Consider the following 19,732-nt stretch of genomic DNA (forward strand, 5'->3'; position numbering starts at 1 on the left):
TGACAAGTCAGGCAACAATTGATGTTGGCGAGGATGCGGAGAAAGAGGATCTCTTTTGCGCTGCTGGTGGGAATGCAAACTGATGCAGCCACTCTGGAAAACAGTATGGAGGTTCCTCAAAAAATTAAAAATAGAACTACCCTACAACCCAGAAATTGAACTACTAGGTATTTATCCAAGGGACACAGGTGTGTTATTTCGAAGGGGCACATGCATCCCAATGTTTATAGCAGCGCTATTGACAATAGCCAAAGTACAGAAAGAGCCCAAATGTCCATTGATGGATGAATGGATAAAGATGTGGTGTATATATACAATGGAGTATTACTTGGCAATCAAAAAGAATGAAATCATGCCATTTGCAACTACTTGGATGGAACTGGAGGGTATTATGCGAAGCGAAATTAGTCAGATAAAGACAGATATCATATGACTCCACTCATATGAGAGATTTAAGATACAAAACAGATGAACATACATGAAGAGAAACAAAAATAATATAAAAACGGAGGGGGACAAAACATAAGAGACATACAGAGAACATATGGAGAACAAACTGAGGGTTGCTTAGAGGGGTTGTGGGAGGGGAATGGGCTAAATGGGTAAGGGGCATTAAGGAATCTACTCTTGAAATCATTGTTGCACTATCTGCTAACTAACTTGGATGTAAATAAATAAATAAACAAACAAACAAACAAATAAATAAAAGAATTTTCTCATGACAACCCTGTGAGGTCAGTAGTTGCGCAGCTAAAGGAACTAAGGCTCTGGGAAGTGAATTTAATTTGCCTACAACCCCACAGTAGTTGGGAGGACAGGGATCTGACTCCACCTGAGACCATAAAGTCCTCTCTTTAACTAGCAGCCTAAAGGGAATGAATAAGTAGAGGGTAAATGGCAATGAAGATGTTTCAACAATTAAACAACTGTATACCACAAATTCTTGCTACAAGAATCAGAGACTAGAAAGAAGTTGCCTTTAAGCCTATTTTAGTAGAAAAGACACGTCTTAGTGGCAAAATGTACTTTGACTCAGTTTGTCCTGTACGTGAGAAGTCCGGCTGCTTGGAACACAGCTGGTGTTCCGAGGAACACCTTTTGGTGACAGAAAGAAAGTGAGTGGCCAGCATCAGGAAGATCTACTCTCAAATCCAACTTGCAAAAGACTGACCAGTACAGCGGGGACCCAAACAGGGTGGCAGCAGAGTTCTGCAGCGGGAGGGTGGGAGAGTTCTGCAGGCAAGCTGGATGAGCTGAGATGGCAAAGGGGGTGCGTTCAGCCAGGCCTTAACCCACACTCTGCTGGGTAGTTTCAGGGTCCTGTATTGTAGAGTAGTGAAGGTGGGCTGACCCTAGCAAGCATAGGGACCGGACAAATCTCATCCTCTGCCTGCCACTTTTCAAACAGATTACCTCCCGGCTAGAGAAAGCCAGGGAAGCAGAAGCGTTGAAGATTAGTTCTTTGGTCCCCATAGATCAGAGCAGAGCAATGAGTCCCATCTCACCTGTAGGGTGAGTCTCCTAGTTGGTCCTATTGGTGGGACAATGAGCTCTTTCCATCTCAGGAGAAGTCTCTTTGAGAAACATGCATTTCTTCTCTGATCTATGACCCAGAGCGCTGAGTGTGTCTAGTCTTATACATGTGATAGACAAACATGGGTGAGGAAAAGTCCCTGGAAACATGCTCACCTGGAGAGCACAGGCCCTCGTGAACCATGGGCTTACGGAGGCTTTTGTAAACATTCAGCTCACATGACATGCTCAAGTACTGATTGGTCCGTGTGGGCCGAGATGCACGAGGCGGGTAGGAGGACGAGGCCTTTAAACGAGCTGAAAACCACCAGTATAGACATTGAGACTGAGGCACCGTCTGCTCTCTGCTATATAGGCAAAGGGCACTGAGAAAGTGGGACACATGTCCTCCTATGCATGCCTGCCTCAGCCACCATCTTTTTTCCTTCTCCTGTGAGCCCACCTCCTGCACATACCCTTACCTCCTGAGCCCTTCCTGCTGTGTCCTCTGAACACTCGATACCCGACAATGATCTTTCCTGCATCTTTCATTTCATTACAGGAGGCTTCTTCCAACTACTTATCTTAACTTAAAAGTAATCTTCTTCTTCCCAGAACTGTTCTCTCTCTGTCCCTCTCACATGGCGCTCTCCTGAGGTACCATAGTCTAAGTACCCAGGTTGGGGAGGCGGGACTGGCCACCTCGTTAGTCACAAAGGTGGCTTCCAGCTCATTACTCCTCCACCCTCACCTGGATTACCTTCCTCATACTCTTCCTGCTGTCAACCTCCAACCTTCTCTGTCACTTCCCATTATTCACAAAAGCATCTGAATGCTAGTTTCTAGACTCCCACTTCACTGCACAGCCTGCCATCATCTTGAGATTTCAGTACCCTTGTAGATAACCTATCCAGCAGCCTCATTCAAAGCGTCTTAACTTTCTCAAATCAAATGGCTTCAACCTCAGCCACTCCCTCCCAAGCCAGAATCTTGTTATCCGGCAGAATCGTTCCACCTGTACAAAAAAAAAAAGCAAATTGAAAAAAAAAAATCCCACTTTTTAAATACAGTATCCAATCTTTGGAGCCTTCTAACTCAGAGATCTCTATTTTGCCTGGTCTTTGACTTCATCTGGACCTCTAAATCTGTGTCTCCTCTGCTCTTTCCCTTTTATCTTCAGTCTCTCTCCTATTTAGCTTCGGTTCCAGGTCCAACACCTAACCACTCTCTTCAACGCCATGTCCCTGATTTCCTTTTCATGACACCCATCTGGTAATACCCCAACCTTGAAAGTACATCAACACTCTGCTGCCTCTGTTCTTACACCAAAGCTGCTGAGTCCTGCCAAAATGAATCACATGGACTGTGCTCCTCTCTGCTAGTTTGGTGCCACTAAAAAAGGCAAAGAATCAAAACTAAACTGGACCCTCAACACTCCTGGGCAAAGGCTTTATTTTTCCCTGGGAATTGCACTAATTGTCCACAGAGCTACTTGAAACCCTTTCCTCAAACTCTCTCTTCTACCTCTTTTTGTCTCAGACTCAGTAGCTAGTCTTGCTGTCTCTTTCACTAAAACTATAGAAAACCTATCAGACGGAAACTCTAAGCACTTGCCTCTCAGTTTGTGAACTGGAATCAAATTCCACCACCTTTCCTCTCCTTCCTGGCAACAGTGGGCGAGTGTCCTAATACTTGTCCTTCCTGGATTTCACTGCTGCTCTAGAAGTCATCGTCTCCCACTTCCTCAGACACCCGTCTCAGTTAGCTACCCCATTCCCCCCGCCTCAAAAGTGTCAGCCGTCCCTGCTGACACTCTGACTTGGGCATTACAGCATCCTCAAATCTCCCCCACTCTGAAACTTTAAAGAGATAATAACACACAAAATTCCACCTCAACTCTACAACTTCTGTAGACACCACTCTCTATTCCATTCCCTTTCCAGCTTCATGTTTATCAAAAGTGTCTATACATTCATTTCCTACCTCTCTCTACTCTTTAACGTCCTGTAATATGGATTCTTTCCTGACCGAAGCCAGTGAAATCGCCCTTGATTACAGCAGCAAGAACTTCTCTGATAGTAACCCAATAGTCCCCCTTCAGTTTCTACTTTGACTTGTCTGCAGTATCTTACACTTTGATAATTCCACTTTTTAAAATCATATTTCATTTGTTTTGGATGTGCACTCACTTCTTCTCATCCTACTTCATTCCTTTTCATTCTGGTGTGGGGAATCCTCTTACTACCCATCCCTAGATACTGGGTTTTCTTCGGTGTTTCCATTTCGTCCCCCTTTCGTCTCACTCTGTACATGCCTTCTGATAATCTCATCTCTTCTCATGACTTTAGTTATTACTTACATGTTAAATATTGCCAAATGTGTATCTTCATCCCTGAGCTTTCCTCTGAATGGCAGAACCATCTATCTATCTTTCTACTGGACATCTTCATATGAATATGCCATAGGGATCTCAAGTTCAAAGTACTCAAAAACAATTCAACATACCACCCTCTACACTGGCTCCTGTTTTTTTAGTTACTCTATTTAAATAAATGGTACCACTAAAACAAAAATCTGGGCGCAACTTGAAGCCTGCCTCCACAACCAACATCACACATTCCCCTCTGGCCACAGAATCCTGCCCAGGGAATTTCTCTACCTGACCCTAACCCTCAAGCCCCTAATATCTGTACTCAAGCCCACCTGACTGATGCTTGAGACACCCATTCCCTAACACTACCAAATCACTACCATCAGCCACCTGTATAATCATTACCCATCGAATTCTCCATAGGCTACATCAGCCTCAGATTTAGACTGTGTGAATACTCAATGTGTATGTGTACTTTCTGTTTTCATTTTTCTTGTTTTTTTTCCCCCTTGGATTATTTAAAATCTCCTTGCCGGTGGGATATTTTCTAGTCCCCTAGAAAGGGACCACAGCAGCCAGAAATCCTAGATGTGGAGAGGCAAGGAAAAAAAATCCAAGTTCACAAGCTTTTACTTCAAATGACATGTTTACGTATCTAGGGCCCCTTGTGTCACATGAGTTCAAATGGGGTAAAACCCACTCACCAACTCTTTTGCATTGTGGCATCTGCGCAGCAGCACCCAGCAGAACCGGCCTTGGAATGTCCCTACAAGCCAGGGGCCCCTGAACTGGCTTGTTGACATCCTTGTTGATGGCAATGAAAGCTGTGTGGGAGCTTATGACTCCACAGTCAATGCTGACTTTCAGCACATCTTTTTTAGTTTTTGCTGGAGTCTCCCCGAAGCCTATGTCCATGCTCTGGAGAAAGGCCTTGGCAGCAAGGCGGTGAATAGTGAAGCTAGAAGAAAAGAACCCCTGTGACTTAGGGAAGAGCACACACATACCAGTTCCTCAGGGCCCTCAAAAGTTAGCCTTGGCAAAGGGACGAAAAAGCCAGATAAAGGGAGAGAGAAGACTTGAATGGGTCGGAAAGGAGAAGTGTTTGTAGGGACACAATTGAGGCCCAAATTAAGAGAGAGAAGTCAACCCTCAAGGATGGTAGAGACCCCCCCCAAAAAAAAAAAAAAAAAAACAAAATAAAACAATGAAGGAAAACTGGATTCTCACTTGTCATCAAGCTTGGGTTGTAGGGAAAATGTCACCTTATTCTCACAACTCTTGCCCTGGAGTGTGTAGTTGAGGCAAACTTCTCCTGTTCCCTCTTCTGGCTGCAAAGTAGAGAAGAGTAGATGTGATGGAAGGGAGAGGTCACCAAGAGAAAGGTCACAACTGGGGCCGCTCCCAACCCAACACATTAAAATTTCTGACTAGGACCCAGGTAGCTCAGGAAATCAGAAACTGAAATCATGGAGAAGGGGGTAGGTGGGCTCCACCCGACAAGTGTGATCATTTGATGAGACTCCACCAGTTTTAAGAAAACTGTCTAGAGCAGAGGTCGGGGCCGTAACTACCCTGACTAGAGGAACAAACAAGAATTGGAACTCACCGGCATGGTCCCAGTCAACTGGGCATAGACAATTAACCTCTGACCCTTATAGAGGACAGTCTGTTCTGGTGAAAGCGTTTTAGCAGACAGACCACGAGGCAAATCCCAGTTCACAGAAACGTCCTCTACTGCGGGCTGTAGAGCATGTTTCAGGGCCCTAAGTGCCTGGTGGAAGACAGAGAACAGACTAAGCAAAAAAATAATAACGGCAATAATAACTACTATCAGCTGAATACTTATTATGCACCAGGTGCTATGCAACACTGTATCTGTTATGCCTATTCCGTAATATTGTCCTAGGAGGCGGTAGGGGTAAGGGAGGATAAAGTAAAGGATGGCAGCACCCCGGAAAGAGGAACTTACAAACATAAGCAGAGGAAGAAGATGCCTTCCCTTGTGTGCACTGATCAAATGGGAATATGAATTGACTGCCTCTGCCAATCTACCAGACACACTACGTTTCGTCCTTGTTCTCTTCGTCTCATTTGCATGGAGGATAGGATAGAGCACCAAAGTGTTCCTTGAGCACACATCTAGAATCCGGACCATGACGGTCACAATCCTTAGTTTCTTTCTGGTCTTAAACACAAAGCCCTGAACTCCTCTGGCATCTTGTCTCTGGGCTTCCAACTACTAGGACCAGATGCCATTTCTCCAGAAACTGCAGTAGGCCCCATTTACATCAGGTCAAAAGGAGCCCCACTATGTATTATAGCCCAAGGCGTTACGGATATAAGAAAATGAATTCTGGCGTCAAGATGTCGCCTCTGCCCTTGCGGCAGTGTCTCCCCCCGACCCCTGCTCCACACTCCCTCTGGATCACAAGGCCCTCTGAACAGAAGGCCTGTCCTCACCTTGGCCTGCATCCTGTCCTTGCCTGTGATAAATTCTGAAGTGCCACCTCCTACCCGGGCAATGCCTTTTATGAGGCTGGTGGAGGCTCCTTCTCCAATCCCAAAGGAGAAACATCTGCAATTGTACAAGGATGAGAGGTTAGAGACAGACACTACAGAGGGAAATTATAAATTAACACATAATAGTCAAAAATACATAAAGAGATAAATAGCCAGTCTAGTTCCTTGACCCAAATCAGGAGACCAAATGCCTTAAATTAATGATGCAATTTAATCATCACAAGACGCCTAAGAGGCAGACTTATGCTTCATTTTGCAGATAAGAAACTGAGGGCCAACAAATTGAAGAAATATGCCCAAGATCACACGCATACCAAATGGGAGAGATGACATTTCATCACTGGTCTATGTGACCATAAGATCCCCCTGGCAAAACAATATATATTACGCTGATTCTAGAAGCAGAAAAAAAAAAATCTTCGGACCATATCCTCATCAATTATTTTAATAATAAATCCAAAGAACGGTGGGAGAAAGTGGGAGAGGTAAGATCAAAGAGACACTATCATCAGCGCCTTGCTAACATTGTACTAGAGCCATATCTGCCCTGGAAAGACCAGTCCTAGGGTGGGAAAGGGTACCTCCTGCTCTTCTAGCTGGAGAGTTCTCTCCCTGCCATAATCCATGTGCACTAAATAGCTTTTTACTTACAATTTGGCTTCCCAACTAAACTGCCTATTAGTGGCAACACTAATATAAGCATTTTTAGAAGGCATGACAAGGAGACGTCTCATTGTAAACTAATGCACTGAAATTTTGGCTTATGCATCAGTCTCTTTTGAATTGGGTTAGTGTGAGTCATCAACCCCAATTCTAGTGACATCATAACATTCTGAACTTGTAGGGCTAAGAACCAGACTTCTAATTAGAGTGACCGACCTGTGACAATGCCCCTAGAGACCACAGCCTGCCAGCATCTTGATATTATCATCTTTAAATTTCCAATGTGGCATTGCAACAGTAGCCTACATTCCCTATGGCTTATGAAGGGCTTTTATGTGCATGTTTAAGTGTTGTATGTGTAAAACTAAAGCTAAACACTAGTTATGGATGGCTAACAACATGCCTAGGACTTAAGTGCTTCCTATGGGTGACAATAATAAGGATAGTAATTACAATAATGGCAACAATTTATCTAGCACATGTTGTATGTGAAGCACAGTTCCTAATGCTTTACTTAGGTATACCCTTTTAACCCTCACAGCAAACCCATAAGAAAAATACTGCTATTGTCTTTATTTTCAAATGAGGAAACTGAGATAGGGAGTTTAGCTGATTTATCCAAACAGCTAGCAAGCAGGTGAAATGGAACTTAAATATATGATATGGACCTAAAGGAGAACACCATAGGACAGTACTGCTCGCAGCAAAGCCAAAGTTGTTTCAGCCAGTAGAGAACTGGAAAAGCTGTATACAATATTCTTAACCATCTTTTTGAAAACATCAAATGGCTTCAAAGACAATAGGAATGTATGGGCCATGACCTGGGAGAGGAGAGAGGCCAAGAGAGGTGGGACTGGTATCTGGTTACCTGTTACCCTTGAAGATAGTGCCAAGTACAAAATAGATGGCTCAAAAGACTGAAGAACTAAGCGGTTTCAGACTTGGACTTTCCAAAGAGAAGTTGCCCTTACAGACACCTCAGGGCTTTTTTTTAAACACAACCCTGCAGAACTACTCCCCAGAGGTAGAGATGACTCTGAAAGGAACCAGCCGTCAAATGTCTGAAGCTCATTTGGCTCTAATTGGACTAGGATGCTCTGCTTCTAGTCTCCCAACCTGTCAGAAGGAAAGAGTCAATCCTCGCAGAGGGAAGAGAACATCATCTAGAGGCTCAGAGGAGTTCTAGAACTTTTCATATAGAATATCTGACACCTAACAAAGGAATAGAAAATCCCCAAATATTGGGGAATTACACATGATACTTCTGAATAATCTAGGCTTTAAAAAATTGCAATGATACTACTCTTACATGGATGCCAATGGAAAATGACAGATCCCTTGGGGCGCCTGGTGGCTCAGTCGGTTAAGTGTTCAACTCTGGATTTCGGCTTAGGTCATGATCTCACAGATTGTGGGATCAAGGCCCATGTCTGGATCTTTGCTGGCCGTGTGGGGCCTGCTTGGAATTCTCTCTCCCCTTCTCTCTCTCTGCCCCTCCCCTCCCCTCAAAATAAATAAATAAACATTTAAAAATCAAAAGAGTATCAAACACTTAGGGAAAAATCTAATAACAAACGTATGAAGACCTCTACACAGAGAATTATAAAACATTACAGAGAGATTTTGTATGTATTGTTGGATTAAGGAAATGAGTACATTTACTAATTTTATGGGAAACCAGGTTTGTTACCATAGAGGAAAAAAGGCACAAATATGGAATAGAAGAAAAAAGAGAAAGAATGTTATGTTACTACCTTGGAAGTAGGGGTATCAGTTAAAACAAATTCTTTTAATAGTTGCTAGTTCTGCTGCCAAAAATGGCTACAATCAAGAACAGCCCCGTAACAGAGTTATGCCTGATACTCAAATATTGACCTCTATTTGTCATTTTCACTGAAAGAAACTAGGCTTCTTGTAGAAATAACTGGCGATAGGGATGGAAAAGTATAGATGAGTCTGTACTCTTTTATAAGAAAGAAAGGAAATATTCAAACACCAAAGAGACACATGAAAAAGACATAGGAATAAGTGAAACGCAGCTCCCACTGGCCAAAACTGGAATTTTTGAAAATCTAAATGAAAACTGAAAATAATGAACCTTAAAAAATTGAAAAACAATCCAAAATTTTGGAAGAATCCCAAAGTATATATTCGCACAACAAAAGGAAGGGAGGGAGGGAAGGGGAAGGAAAATCTTTTTTTTTTTTTTTAATGTTTATTTATTTTTGAGAGAGCACAAGAAGGGGAGGGGCAGAGAGAGGGCAACAGAGGATCCAAAGCAGCCTCTGCACTGAGAGCAGTGAGTCTGATGTGGGGCTCAAACTCATGAACCGCAAGATCATGACCTGAGCTGAAGTCAGATGCTCAACCGATTGAGCCACCCAGGCACCCCAAGAAACGCTTCTTTACAGTAAGATGCCAACTAATCTGGAAAAGTTGACAGGACTTAAAAATCACCATTTGTAACCATTGACAATAATAACGTTTGGGTAATAATCATCAATGAATGCTGGATCTACAGAGTAAACATCTGTTGAGAACAAGATGTTTAACAAAATTTCCAAGTTTTCTGTCAGACACCACCTTTTAACAAAGTGGTCAAACCTATCAGCAGACTCAATGTTACTTTTGGAATATTTCTTCCCAAAATATTTAATATTAACCTAAGCGTGAATTTAAGTAATCAAACACAAACATAAATTGAGTCTCTACAAAAATAACTAGATAGTCCTCTTTAAAAATATCAGTGTCATGAAAAACAATGAAAGGCTGAGGATCTCTCCCGGAGTAAAGAAGATTAAGGAAACATAACAATGAAATAAGATGTTTGGTCTTAGATTTCCTCTGGGAACAAAAGCAAAGACAAACAAAGAAAAATCTGTAAAGGACAGTATTAGAAAGCTTGGCAAATATGGCCTGTATTTAGATAGTATCATCTCAACATTAGATATCCTGAGTTTAATAGTTTCATTGTGGTTATTCATCAGGATGTCCCTGTTCTTAGAAGATAAGGTGTGTTATTATTTGCATATGAAGAATTACAGTATCTGTGGTTTGCTCTCAAATATTTCAGACAAAAAATAGGTGAGGCAAATGTGCTAAAACACGGACCTCTGGTAGAAGGGTATATGAGTGTCTATTGTTCTATTCCTCCAACTTCTCTACAGGTTTCAATTTTTAAATACAATATTGGAAACACACATTCAGAAGAATCAAGAAAGACCTAAATAAATGGATGGACACACCATCTAAATAGATTAGACTACTCAATATAACAAACACTAACTTGTCCCAAAACTGATCTATAAAATCAATGCAATTCTCTCTCCTTTTTTTAAGTAATCTCTATGCCCAAGATGGGGCTTGAACTCATAGCCCCAAGATCAAGAGTCACATGCTCTACTGACTGAGCCAGCCAGGCACCCCTAAAGTCAATGTAATTCTAATCAGTATCTCAACAGTCTCCTTTTTTTGGTAAAAACTGACAAACGAATTCTAAAGTACAAATATAAAGAGTCATGAACAGCTGAGACAATCTTGAAAAAAAAAAAAACAAAGTTGAAGACTTACTCTATTGGAAATCAATTATTTATCAGAGAGCTACGTAAATTTATCTGGTATAGTACTGGCACATGTCTAGATAAATAGACTAATGGGATGGAACAAAGGATCCAAGAACAATTACTACATGTGTAGATGCTTATCTGTGACAAAAATGACACTGTACATCAGTGAGAACTTTTCAATAAATGGTACAGGGTCAATATGATATCAACATGAGAAGATAATGAAAATTGGCCCCTACTTCACACAACACACACATACAAAATCCATGTGAACTACAGATCTAACTCTCTCTCTCTCTCTCTCTCTCTCTCTATATATATATATATATATACATACATACACATATAACTATCTATTATTCTATGGAATACTACACACCAATGAAAATTAACCACGGCTCCATGCAAAATAGGTGCGAATATCAACATACTACTGAGGGCAAGAAGTAAAATACACAGAAACAAAAACATATTGTATAACCCACTTATTTTTACTTGAAAACAAGCAAAAATAATCCATGGTGTTACAGGTCAGGAAAGCTATTTCCTCTGGAGAGGTAAAAGTTGGTAGTGATCAACTCTGTGATTCACCCAGCTGTATACTTAGGATTTGTGTAGTTTTGTGTATGTTTTACTTTGATAAAAATGGTTATAGTTTAAAAAAAAAAAAAACTGTCTTGGGGCACCTGGGTGGCTCAGTTGGTTAAGTGTCCAACTTCGGCTCAGGTCATGATCTCACTGCTCGTGAGTTCGAGCCCTACATCGGGCTCTGTGCTAACAGCTCAGAGCCTGGAGCCTGCTTCAGATTCTGTCTCCGTCTCTCTGCCCCTTCCCCACTCCCTCTCTGTCTCTTTCTCTCTCAAATATGAATAAAACATTAAAAAAATTTTTTAAACTGTCTTACTATTCAATTTTTGTTTCCATATGGTTTAGACATTATTTAGAAAATGACTTTTATCTTTTACTAGAGAGGGGAAAATGATATAGAAAAAGCTTGTTAGCTAGTAAAACTAAAATTCTTGAATCACTCTCTCCTCTGAAAGGAATGTCAACCCTGGTAGCAATTGGCAGTAAACCACATGTGCCACTACCCGGGTCAGTCACCCAGAACTCACATTCTCTTCCTACCTGTGCCTCAGTCTGTGGTTCCGAACTTCTTTAATTATACTGAACGTGTCAGTAACTTCTCCATCTGTGAAGACAAAAAGCTGTAGATAGAAAGAAGACATTCGTCAAATCTCTGTGAAGATGATTTTTTAAGACGCCAGAATTTGCCCTTGGGAAAAATCAACTGTTTCATTCCAGAGACTACAGCCCCTTCAGACGGGTGTGAGGTCCCTAACGTTCCATGGTCACTTGCACCATATTCTCACACGGCTTGTTCGGGACCTGGGATTTTCATCACCTCCCCCTTCTCGTCTCATCTAAAACTTTTGTGGGACTCCACAAAATAACTTCCACCACCCACCGCCCACAGCACGGAGCTAAGGAAAGGAATTCTATTAAACGCTTCTTGTCTCTTGTCTTATTCTCTTCACTGCATGATAGAAGACTCTGAATTTTATGTCCTATTTTAACAAACCTACAACCAAGCTCAGGGGGATGGATTCTTGAACAGAGATTTCATTCTCTCTGTTGCCTTCTGCTGGCTCTGTTGCAGTTGTTCCTACCTGTAGGGGGTGGCCCGGGATGGAAGGTTCTCTGTAAATGACCTGGAGTGGTGTCAAGATTTCCGTGCCCCCTAGGTCCGCCCGCATAAGTTTAACTCTCCTCAGTGCCTCTTCCATGGTATCCTGAGTGTATTTCACACTATTCCTGAGAAAAACAAACACGCCCAGTGATACGATAGCTGCTCAACACCACCCAGTATCAAGTCCCTGAACTGACATACCCCCACTATAAACAACCTCACCTGAAACACCCGACGCCAAAGTCAACTGTGCAAGGAACCCCTCTAACAATCTACTTCTGTCTTTGAAGTTTCCTTTTGGACTCTCTGTAGGCTTTCTAGAAACTTACGGAAAGAATGCCTCGAAGGAAGATCCAAATGCATAGATATTGAAATAACAGTTTACAGGCAAACTCTTCAGCAGCAAAATCAGTGTTTCCTGAAGGAAGAGAGTACAAGGAGACAGTGAGACAGGCTCCTCCCAGACACACAGACCCTCCCAGTGTAATTCTTACAGGGGTGGGCCTTCCCACATTTCATGACTCCAGGCCCTTATATCCCAAGGCTATTCTCAGAGTGGTCATGTTAGATGTAGCTCAGAAGGGGAAAGTTCCAGATGGACCCCAATTTAACTCTTGCGATTCATCCTCCTTTGTGCCCGTGACCAGAAAAAGAAAGTAACTAGCTTTACCTTGGCTGCCTCTATGCGCAACTGTGATTTATCCTGTTTACTTATGGGGCACTGCATACTCCCTGAGCAGTCCATGAGGAAGACGAATTCTCCACAGATAGCTGATGGCTCAACTTCTGGGATATTTGGGTAGAAACACACCATCGCAGATGGATCTTTCATCAAACCATCTAATTTGAAAAGATAAGGACACCAGAACATGAAAAGGAACCCAAGAATACCGAAGACCCCAAGAATCGGTGTAGTCAGTTACATAGGGAGCTGAGAAAATCCAAATCTAAAATGCTATTTGCTCTTCATACTGTATATCCTGGCAGAGGGTTTGGGGTGAGTTATAAACATATAAAAGATAGAGAAGCAGAAAAGATATGGAAGAAAAAAAGAAGGTAGAGGTCACAGGTACAACCAATAATTAAAATATGTAATTGGATGCCAGTTTCCTAGCAGGGAGGTAATTGAGTGAAATGCCTGAAGTTAAAATGTTCTGGAATTTGCCAGAAGAATTGAGCTAATTTATTGGCAGGGACACCTTCTCTTCAGATCAAATCAATAGGAAATTTATTATGTGGGTCCTTGTTTAAGTCTTTAATTATACTTTTGAAATAATGAAGGCTCATGGGCAACTCCTATGTTGGCAGTTTGCAAGAGCTGAAAGTGTCATACACACCAAGGAAAGTCCTCTGCTTTGGGGATGAAACATTTAATGATACTCTCCGGAAGTGGGATGTGTGTTAGACTCTAACAGCATCATCCAAGCAACACTGTGAAGGAAACCATGGGAGTCTGACCCATGTTACCAGGCTGTCACAGCTTTGGTTTTATTTTGAGGAACAAGTGAACACTGATGCAAGAACTGAAATGTTAGTATTGAGACAGAGATGAAATGAGAATGGCTGGGTGATTAGATCCACTCCAGTTTTACAGTTCAGAGAATATAAGAGGACAAAGAATTAAATTCCCGTATCTTGCTGTTATAAAGTGATTCCAGGATTTATAGGTTTAAATACTCAGTAGCCTTGGGATTCGATACGACTACAGGATGTGGCTCGTTTTAATCTCTTACCCTTGGGATACCCCAATGACCAAACTGGCTTCCAAATGAAATGGGCGCAGCTCATCAAATATTTGCTTGAATGCTAGTTCAAGAATAACTTCTAAAAAATCCAAATCGCTGCATACAGAATGGAAGGGTAGCTTTTTTTTTTTTTTTAATGGGCAAGGTAAATTCCATTCTATTTAAAGAGGCAACTTATTGTAGTGGGATTGGCACTGGACTGGTAAATCAGACAATCTGCCATGACAATGAAACAGGTGCGTATGTTTAATGTGTTTAGAACAGTGCCAGATATACAGTATGCACTATCTAGGTATTTCTGCTATAATTCCTTTGGCTTGGCTCAAATTATTTTCACCTTTATGAGTCTCTGCTTCCTCATTTTTAAATAAGACATTGCAAGCCCTAGCTCTTCTGCTTGCTGGCCTCAGTTTCTTCATCTGAACAATCCAAGTAATAATACCTGACTCAAGATTATGTTAAGGGTTCAGTGATACACCTTTAAGGAACTGAATCAAGGCCTTAACTCAGGTTAAGCTCTTAATAACAATTTTGGAAAATTATTTACCAACTTTTTATGCTATTTTTATTAAATTATACATATAACTTTTTAAAAATCATGTTCTTAATGTGGTCAAGTATATTCTAAGTTTAAATATATATATATATATATATATATATATATATATATATATATATATTGGGGGGTGCCTGGGTGGCTCAGTCAGTTGAGCGTCCGACCGACTCGTGATTTCAGTTCAGGTCATAAACTCACAGTTCCTGGGTTCGAGCCCCACACTGGACTTAGCACTGACAGTGCAGCTGGGGGTTCTCTCTCTCCCTCTCTCTCTGCCTGTCCCCAGATCATGCGTCTCTCTTTCTCAAAATAAATACACTTTAAAATATGTGTGTACATATGTACATATGTATGTAAGGTACTTTCATCATGTAGTAGTATGCTTCATTTTGTAGAACTGTCAGTGGGTTTAGTGAGCCAAGCTGCCAGTTGTCATTTTCTTCCTTGGATGAATGGGAACAGAAAGTCATCTTGACCAGATATATGATCTAGAAAGTGAGATTTGAGCGGCCCTGCTAGAAGGGGATTCACAAGATCATAAAGGCTTCCCCTGATATCCCGCTCTGGCCCACAGAGCCCGTCATAGAGAACAGATGAGGAATTCTGCCTAGGGGCCAAGGGAACTTCTTGGAAGGAAAGGAACTGAGATCCCAATCCATACCTTTTAAGATTCAGCACTATAAAACTTTCTCTGGTGGACTAGAATAATCCTGACTGAAGACCAGGTCACTACTGTGGGCGTATTTCATGGGCACCCAAGGGGGAGCCACCAAAGGGAAAGGACAAAAACAGTACAAAAGGACAAAACTAAAGTACAAAGACAGGGCATGGAGCTTAGTGGAAGAAGAGCTGGAGCAAATCTGGTTGAGGCTGGGAGCCCCTCTACCGGCTTTAGCATGGACAACTGGCCCAGAGAAAAAATGGTTGAACAAGTGAGGGCAAACTAAGGAGCTCTAAATCGACCTTGGCCAAACATTAACAATGGGAGAGAAGGATGGCCTCTGGAGGACCAACTACAGGAAACTGTCTTCATAGCAGTGTAGTTACAGAAGTAAGAACCTAACCCAAGCTATAGCATCGTGACTATGACTGTCCCCAAACATCCTTCCATTCCACCAATGTGAAAAAAGCTTCAGAGGTGGCAGTACTTCCAGTTAGACTTTGGTCCCTGCAATCCAGGGACATGGCCGCCCAGGAAGGCCCAAGATAGCGATAGACTCCTATGGGTTATACCAGTTATAGTTATAAGGAACAGTACACACATGGTAAGGAAAATTTAGAAAATAAGGGAAATTAAAGAAATTAAAAAACTATTAAGAGACTCTACCCAGTTTTCAACATACTTAGAAATTAAGATACTAGGGTGAGATGAAAAATCTCTGGAGATGAATGATCAGGCATTATCGGATTTGGAAATCTTTGATAATTTGAAAAGTGAAAATGTCACATCATTATTTTCATTTTATTTTTTCCCCACAAATGAATATTTACTTTTTCATTGAAGTACAATTAACATGCCATGTTATATTAGTTTCAGGTACCCGACATAATGATTCAACAATTCTATACATTACTCAGTGCTCACTACAATAAGTCTCTTTGCCATCTGCCACCAAACGTTATTACAATCTTATTGACTATATTTCCTGTGCTCTACTTTTCATCACTGTGACTTACTTATTTGGAAACTGAAAGTTTGTACCTCTTAGTACCGTAGATAATAGATAAGGGGATATATAAAAGAAATAAAATAGACTAGAAATAGATAAAAGGGATTCGGAGGCACACGTTTCCAGTTATTTTTATTTTATTTTATTTTTATTTGCACTTGTAGAGACTGATCATTGTCATCTATGTTTGTAAACTAGTTGTGTTTCCTCTCGTGAATTATTTGTCCATGTCCTTGATCCCGTTATCTACTGATTCACTTAAATTTGCCTCTAAGACACAACCACATGATACTCATTGTATCTAACCGTAATGTAAGCTCTTTGAATGTTTTACCTACTACTGGACAGAAGAAAAGTAAAGTGAGGGTAATTTGAGGGAAACTCCAAGACAAGAGTTACCCTTTAGGAGGTAACTACCAAGGGAGAAAGAACATACCTGGGTTGTTTTTAGGATTCCCCAACTCCACAGCTACACTGGGGGTATGCACCTCCCTGTAGTAAATCAGGAGTTCCACATCTCGATCAAATTTGTGTCCATCAGCCAAGGAAATCTGAGTTGGGAACAAGCAAAAGAGCCATGTTAGAACTATCACTGCTTGCCGCCTGGGGCTGAGGTCAGAGCTTCGGGCTACAGGCTTCTTCCTTGAGTAAGCATGATCAGCGGCAAGGGCAAGAATGTAGAGAAGGCTCTGGATAAAGAAGGAACAAAGTAGGATTCCCTCTACTTAGTAGGGAAAAGTAAGGAACATTTTGGAAAGACTGAGTGAGGAACAAGGTCAGAACCCAAAGAACAGGGGTGCTGGCAACAACATTACTTTCTTATGAATTACCTGGGCAGAAGTCTTCTTATCTCCAAGGTACTCAGTAGGACTCAAGGGGCAGTTGGACTGGATCGTCTCAATGCCATGCTGGGAACTGACAGTGGCAGTCATGCCGAACGAATAGGGCAAGTCATCCAAAGGGACTATGGGAGTCTTCAAATCAAGGCAACTGTCCTCAGGCGATCCTACAAGAAGTTACCTTAGTTCCGTTTTCCCTTCTCATATTTCTTAGCACCCCTACGACACTTGAGGGGGTTTCCCAAATTATATAACCCACCACCAGTATTCAAAAGGAAAGGATACTCACCAGAGCAACGGTATCGAGGATTCAAGACAGCTGGGAGCACATAGCGCAGGGCCCCATCCGCTTCCAGGGGCAGCTCCTGCACGTACTTCAGGGTGAGTGCCACCTTTGACCCAGGTTTCAAGTTCCCCACATTGCAACAGAAGACGTCCCTGGAGCATTTGTCCTCTTCCAGGAGGAAAGCTTGGTGGCGGTGGCTGATGGCACTCTCATAGATGATGTGGGCCTACGGATAACAGGGAAAGGAAGGTGATACCAAAGGTAGCACGGCTAAATGAAGAGACGAGCGGTACGGAAAACAGAGACTGATGGAGAAGCCCTGTGATTGGTCTTGCCAAGGTCACAGCTCTACTGTGAATGCCTGATGGACTATTCCCCCCAGATGATTTTAGGAAAATAGCAGCTAGAGGGGAATAGCAGAAAGAGCATTCAACATCAGCATTTTTTGTGAAGTTGCATATGCTAGAGATCCTAAGAGTATGCATTAAGGAAATAAGAAGGGAGGAGATAATCTACTCATCCCTACTACCTTCTTCTTATCCTTTAATTCTGCTTTAATTGTCTTCCCATCCACCATGGCCTCAAAGCTGTAGACAGCTGAATCTTCATCCATGGGGAACACAAAGAAGGTCTCCAAAGGAAATTTCTCTTCATTTTCATAGTTTAAGGTAGCAGCCACACCAGCCACAAACTCACGAATGGACAAGTTCACACAGATGCTCTTCAATGGCACTAGAGATAGACCAGAGTTCAAGTGGTGAACAAACTTTACCAGAAGGCCTCCTGCATGCCAGGCATTGGGCTAGATGCCAAAGATACAATGGCAGGTTAGGGTCATGAATCATGCCTACCTGGTTCCTCTTGGCGGGTTAGTAGGCCAGAAGGGCGCACCATGGTGATGCAGGGTTACTGTGGAAAAGACACATCAGAAATACAGTGATATGTTGGGGATTATCTATTCAAAGACCAGACCTCATGTGCTCCTGTCTGGCACGAGAATACATTCAGAGGATTAATGGGAGGGAGAAAGAAGCTGTGAAAAAGGGGACACAGATGCCAATAGTAATACTCCTTCTAAATGCCAGGCCCAAGTGGTAAACTGTAAGATTCACTAAGTACCCAATAAACAGGAAGTCTCTGAAACACCCTGAAGCTGGTTCAAATACCAGTTGCACTTTTTCAAATATACCATTCCTTAGATACTGTATGTGGAATAACTAAAATTATCTTAACCCCTTTGAACCTCAGTATTCTCTTTCCACAATGAAAACCATATACTATTTGTCATATATGCATATATGGATTTATATATATGAAGTCCTTAGAATAGTGCCTGGCCTACAGGAAGCGTTTAATCGATGATAATAGACTTGTATTGCTCCTGCTGTAATTGTTACAGTTGTTAAATAGACCTTGCCTGTTACTTTGGATCATGCTAAACAGAGACCTGCACTGAAGAAGCGTCTTGATCCATAATGGTCCCCTGCAACTAAGATCACTTACCTTGTGACTTTTCTTTTGGGACTCACAATTGAAACCACTGTTTCCTCCATCCAAAGTATTCTAAGATATACATATAAATATCACATATGCAACATGACCTCCATTTTATTTTATTTTTTATTTTTTTTAATGTTTATTTATTTTTGAAAGAGACAGAGACAGAATGCAAGTGAGTTTGGGGCAGAGACAGAGGGAGACACAGAATCCGAAGCAGGCTCCAGGCTCCCGGCTGTCAGCACAGAGCCTGACGCAGGGCTCGAACTCACCAGCTGTGAGATCATGACCTGAGCCAAAGTCGGATGCTCAACCGACTGAACCACCCAGGTGCCCCAACATGACCTCTATTTGAAATCATGCCATCCTAACCACATATTCCAAATTTTATTATAATCTTAGACACCTATTTCATGTGATATGGTAACAAGAAGATAAATTTACATATCTAGATTATGATTTACACGATGATTCTTTTATCCAGAGAATCAGTGGGTGGGTCTGGTCCTAGTCATTGGCCCCAGTACCCCTGGAAGCTGCCCTCTGACCATTCTGAACAGAATCACTGGTCACCTTGCCTCTCCCTGCTCTGTCAAAGGGTGACATGAGCTACAATCTCCAGCACCAGTTAGGGGGCCTTTCACTGAAAACACAACTTAAGGAGCTAAAATGGAAGTGTCTGGTGTACAGAGAATGCCGAAAAAAACAGAAACTTGTGTACTTATCCAGAGTCCCAGAAGCAGACGAGGCTCTGGGAAGCCCAACCTTCATTGAGGAACCCACAGGCCAGAAAAACATGCAGGCTCATGAGAAAGGC

General features: G+C 41.9%; 1 protein-coding gene across 5 annotated transcripts in view; it reads right to left on the minus strand.

Moving 5' to 3' along the window:
* Positions 1–19,732, minus strand: part of VWA5A (von Willebrand factor A domain containing 5A) — a 35,397-nt gene that overhangs the window by 13,773 nt on the left and 1,892 nt on the right. For 3 of the 5 annotated variants that reach the window (XM_049611446.1, XM_049611456.1, XM_049611437.1), the window contains 14 exons: positions 18,270–18,327; positions 17,948–18,150; positions 17,422–17,644; positions 17,124–17,299; positions 16,730–16,844; positions 12,993–13,162; positions 12,652–12,740; positions 12,303–12,447; positions 11,761–11,840; positions 6,344–6,458; positions 5,490–5,654; positions 5,111–5,211; positions 4,588–4,841; positions 1,690–1,830 (listed from right to left, as the gene is read on the minus strand). In XM_049611446.1, the coding sequence (XP_049467403.1) occupies positions 1,690–1,830; positions 4,588–4,841; positions 5,111–5,211; positions 5,490–5,654; positions 6,344–6,458; positions 11,761–11,840; positions 12,303–12,447; positions 12,652–12,740; positions 12,993–13,162; positions 16,730–16,844; positions 17,124–17,299; positions 17,422–17,644; positions 17,948–18,150; positions 18,270–18,312 (2,020 nt within the window). In that variant the 5' untranslated portion in view covers positions 18,313–18,327. The remainder of the gene's footprint in view (positions 1–1,689; positions 1,831–4,587; positions 4,842–5,110; positions 5,212–5,489; positions 5,655–6,343; positions 6,459–11,760; positions 11,841–12,302; positions 12,448–12,651; positions 12,741–12,992; positions 13,163–16,729; positions 16,845–17,123; positions 17,300–17,421; positions 17,645–17,947; positions 18,151–18,269; positions 18,328–19,732) is intronic. The other 2 variants (XM_049611475.1, XM_049611465.1) reach the window with 1 other exon arrangement.

Source organism: Panthera uncia, chromosome D1 (genome assembly GCF_023721935.1).
Source record: "Panthera uncia isolate 11264 chromosome D1, Puncia_PCG_1.0, whole genome shotgun sequence".
Taxonomy (NCBI): domain Eukaryota; kingdom Metazoa; phylum Chordata; class Mammalia; order Carnivora; family Felidae; genus Panthera; species Panthera uncia.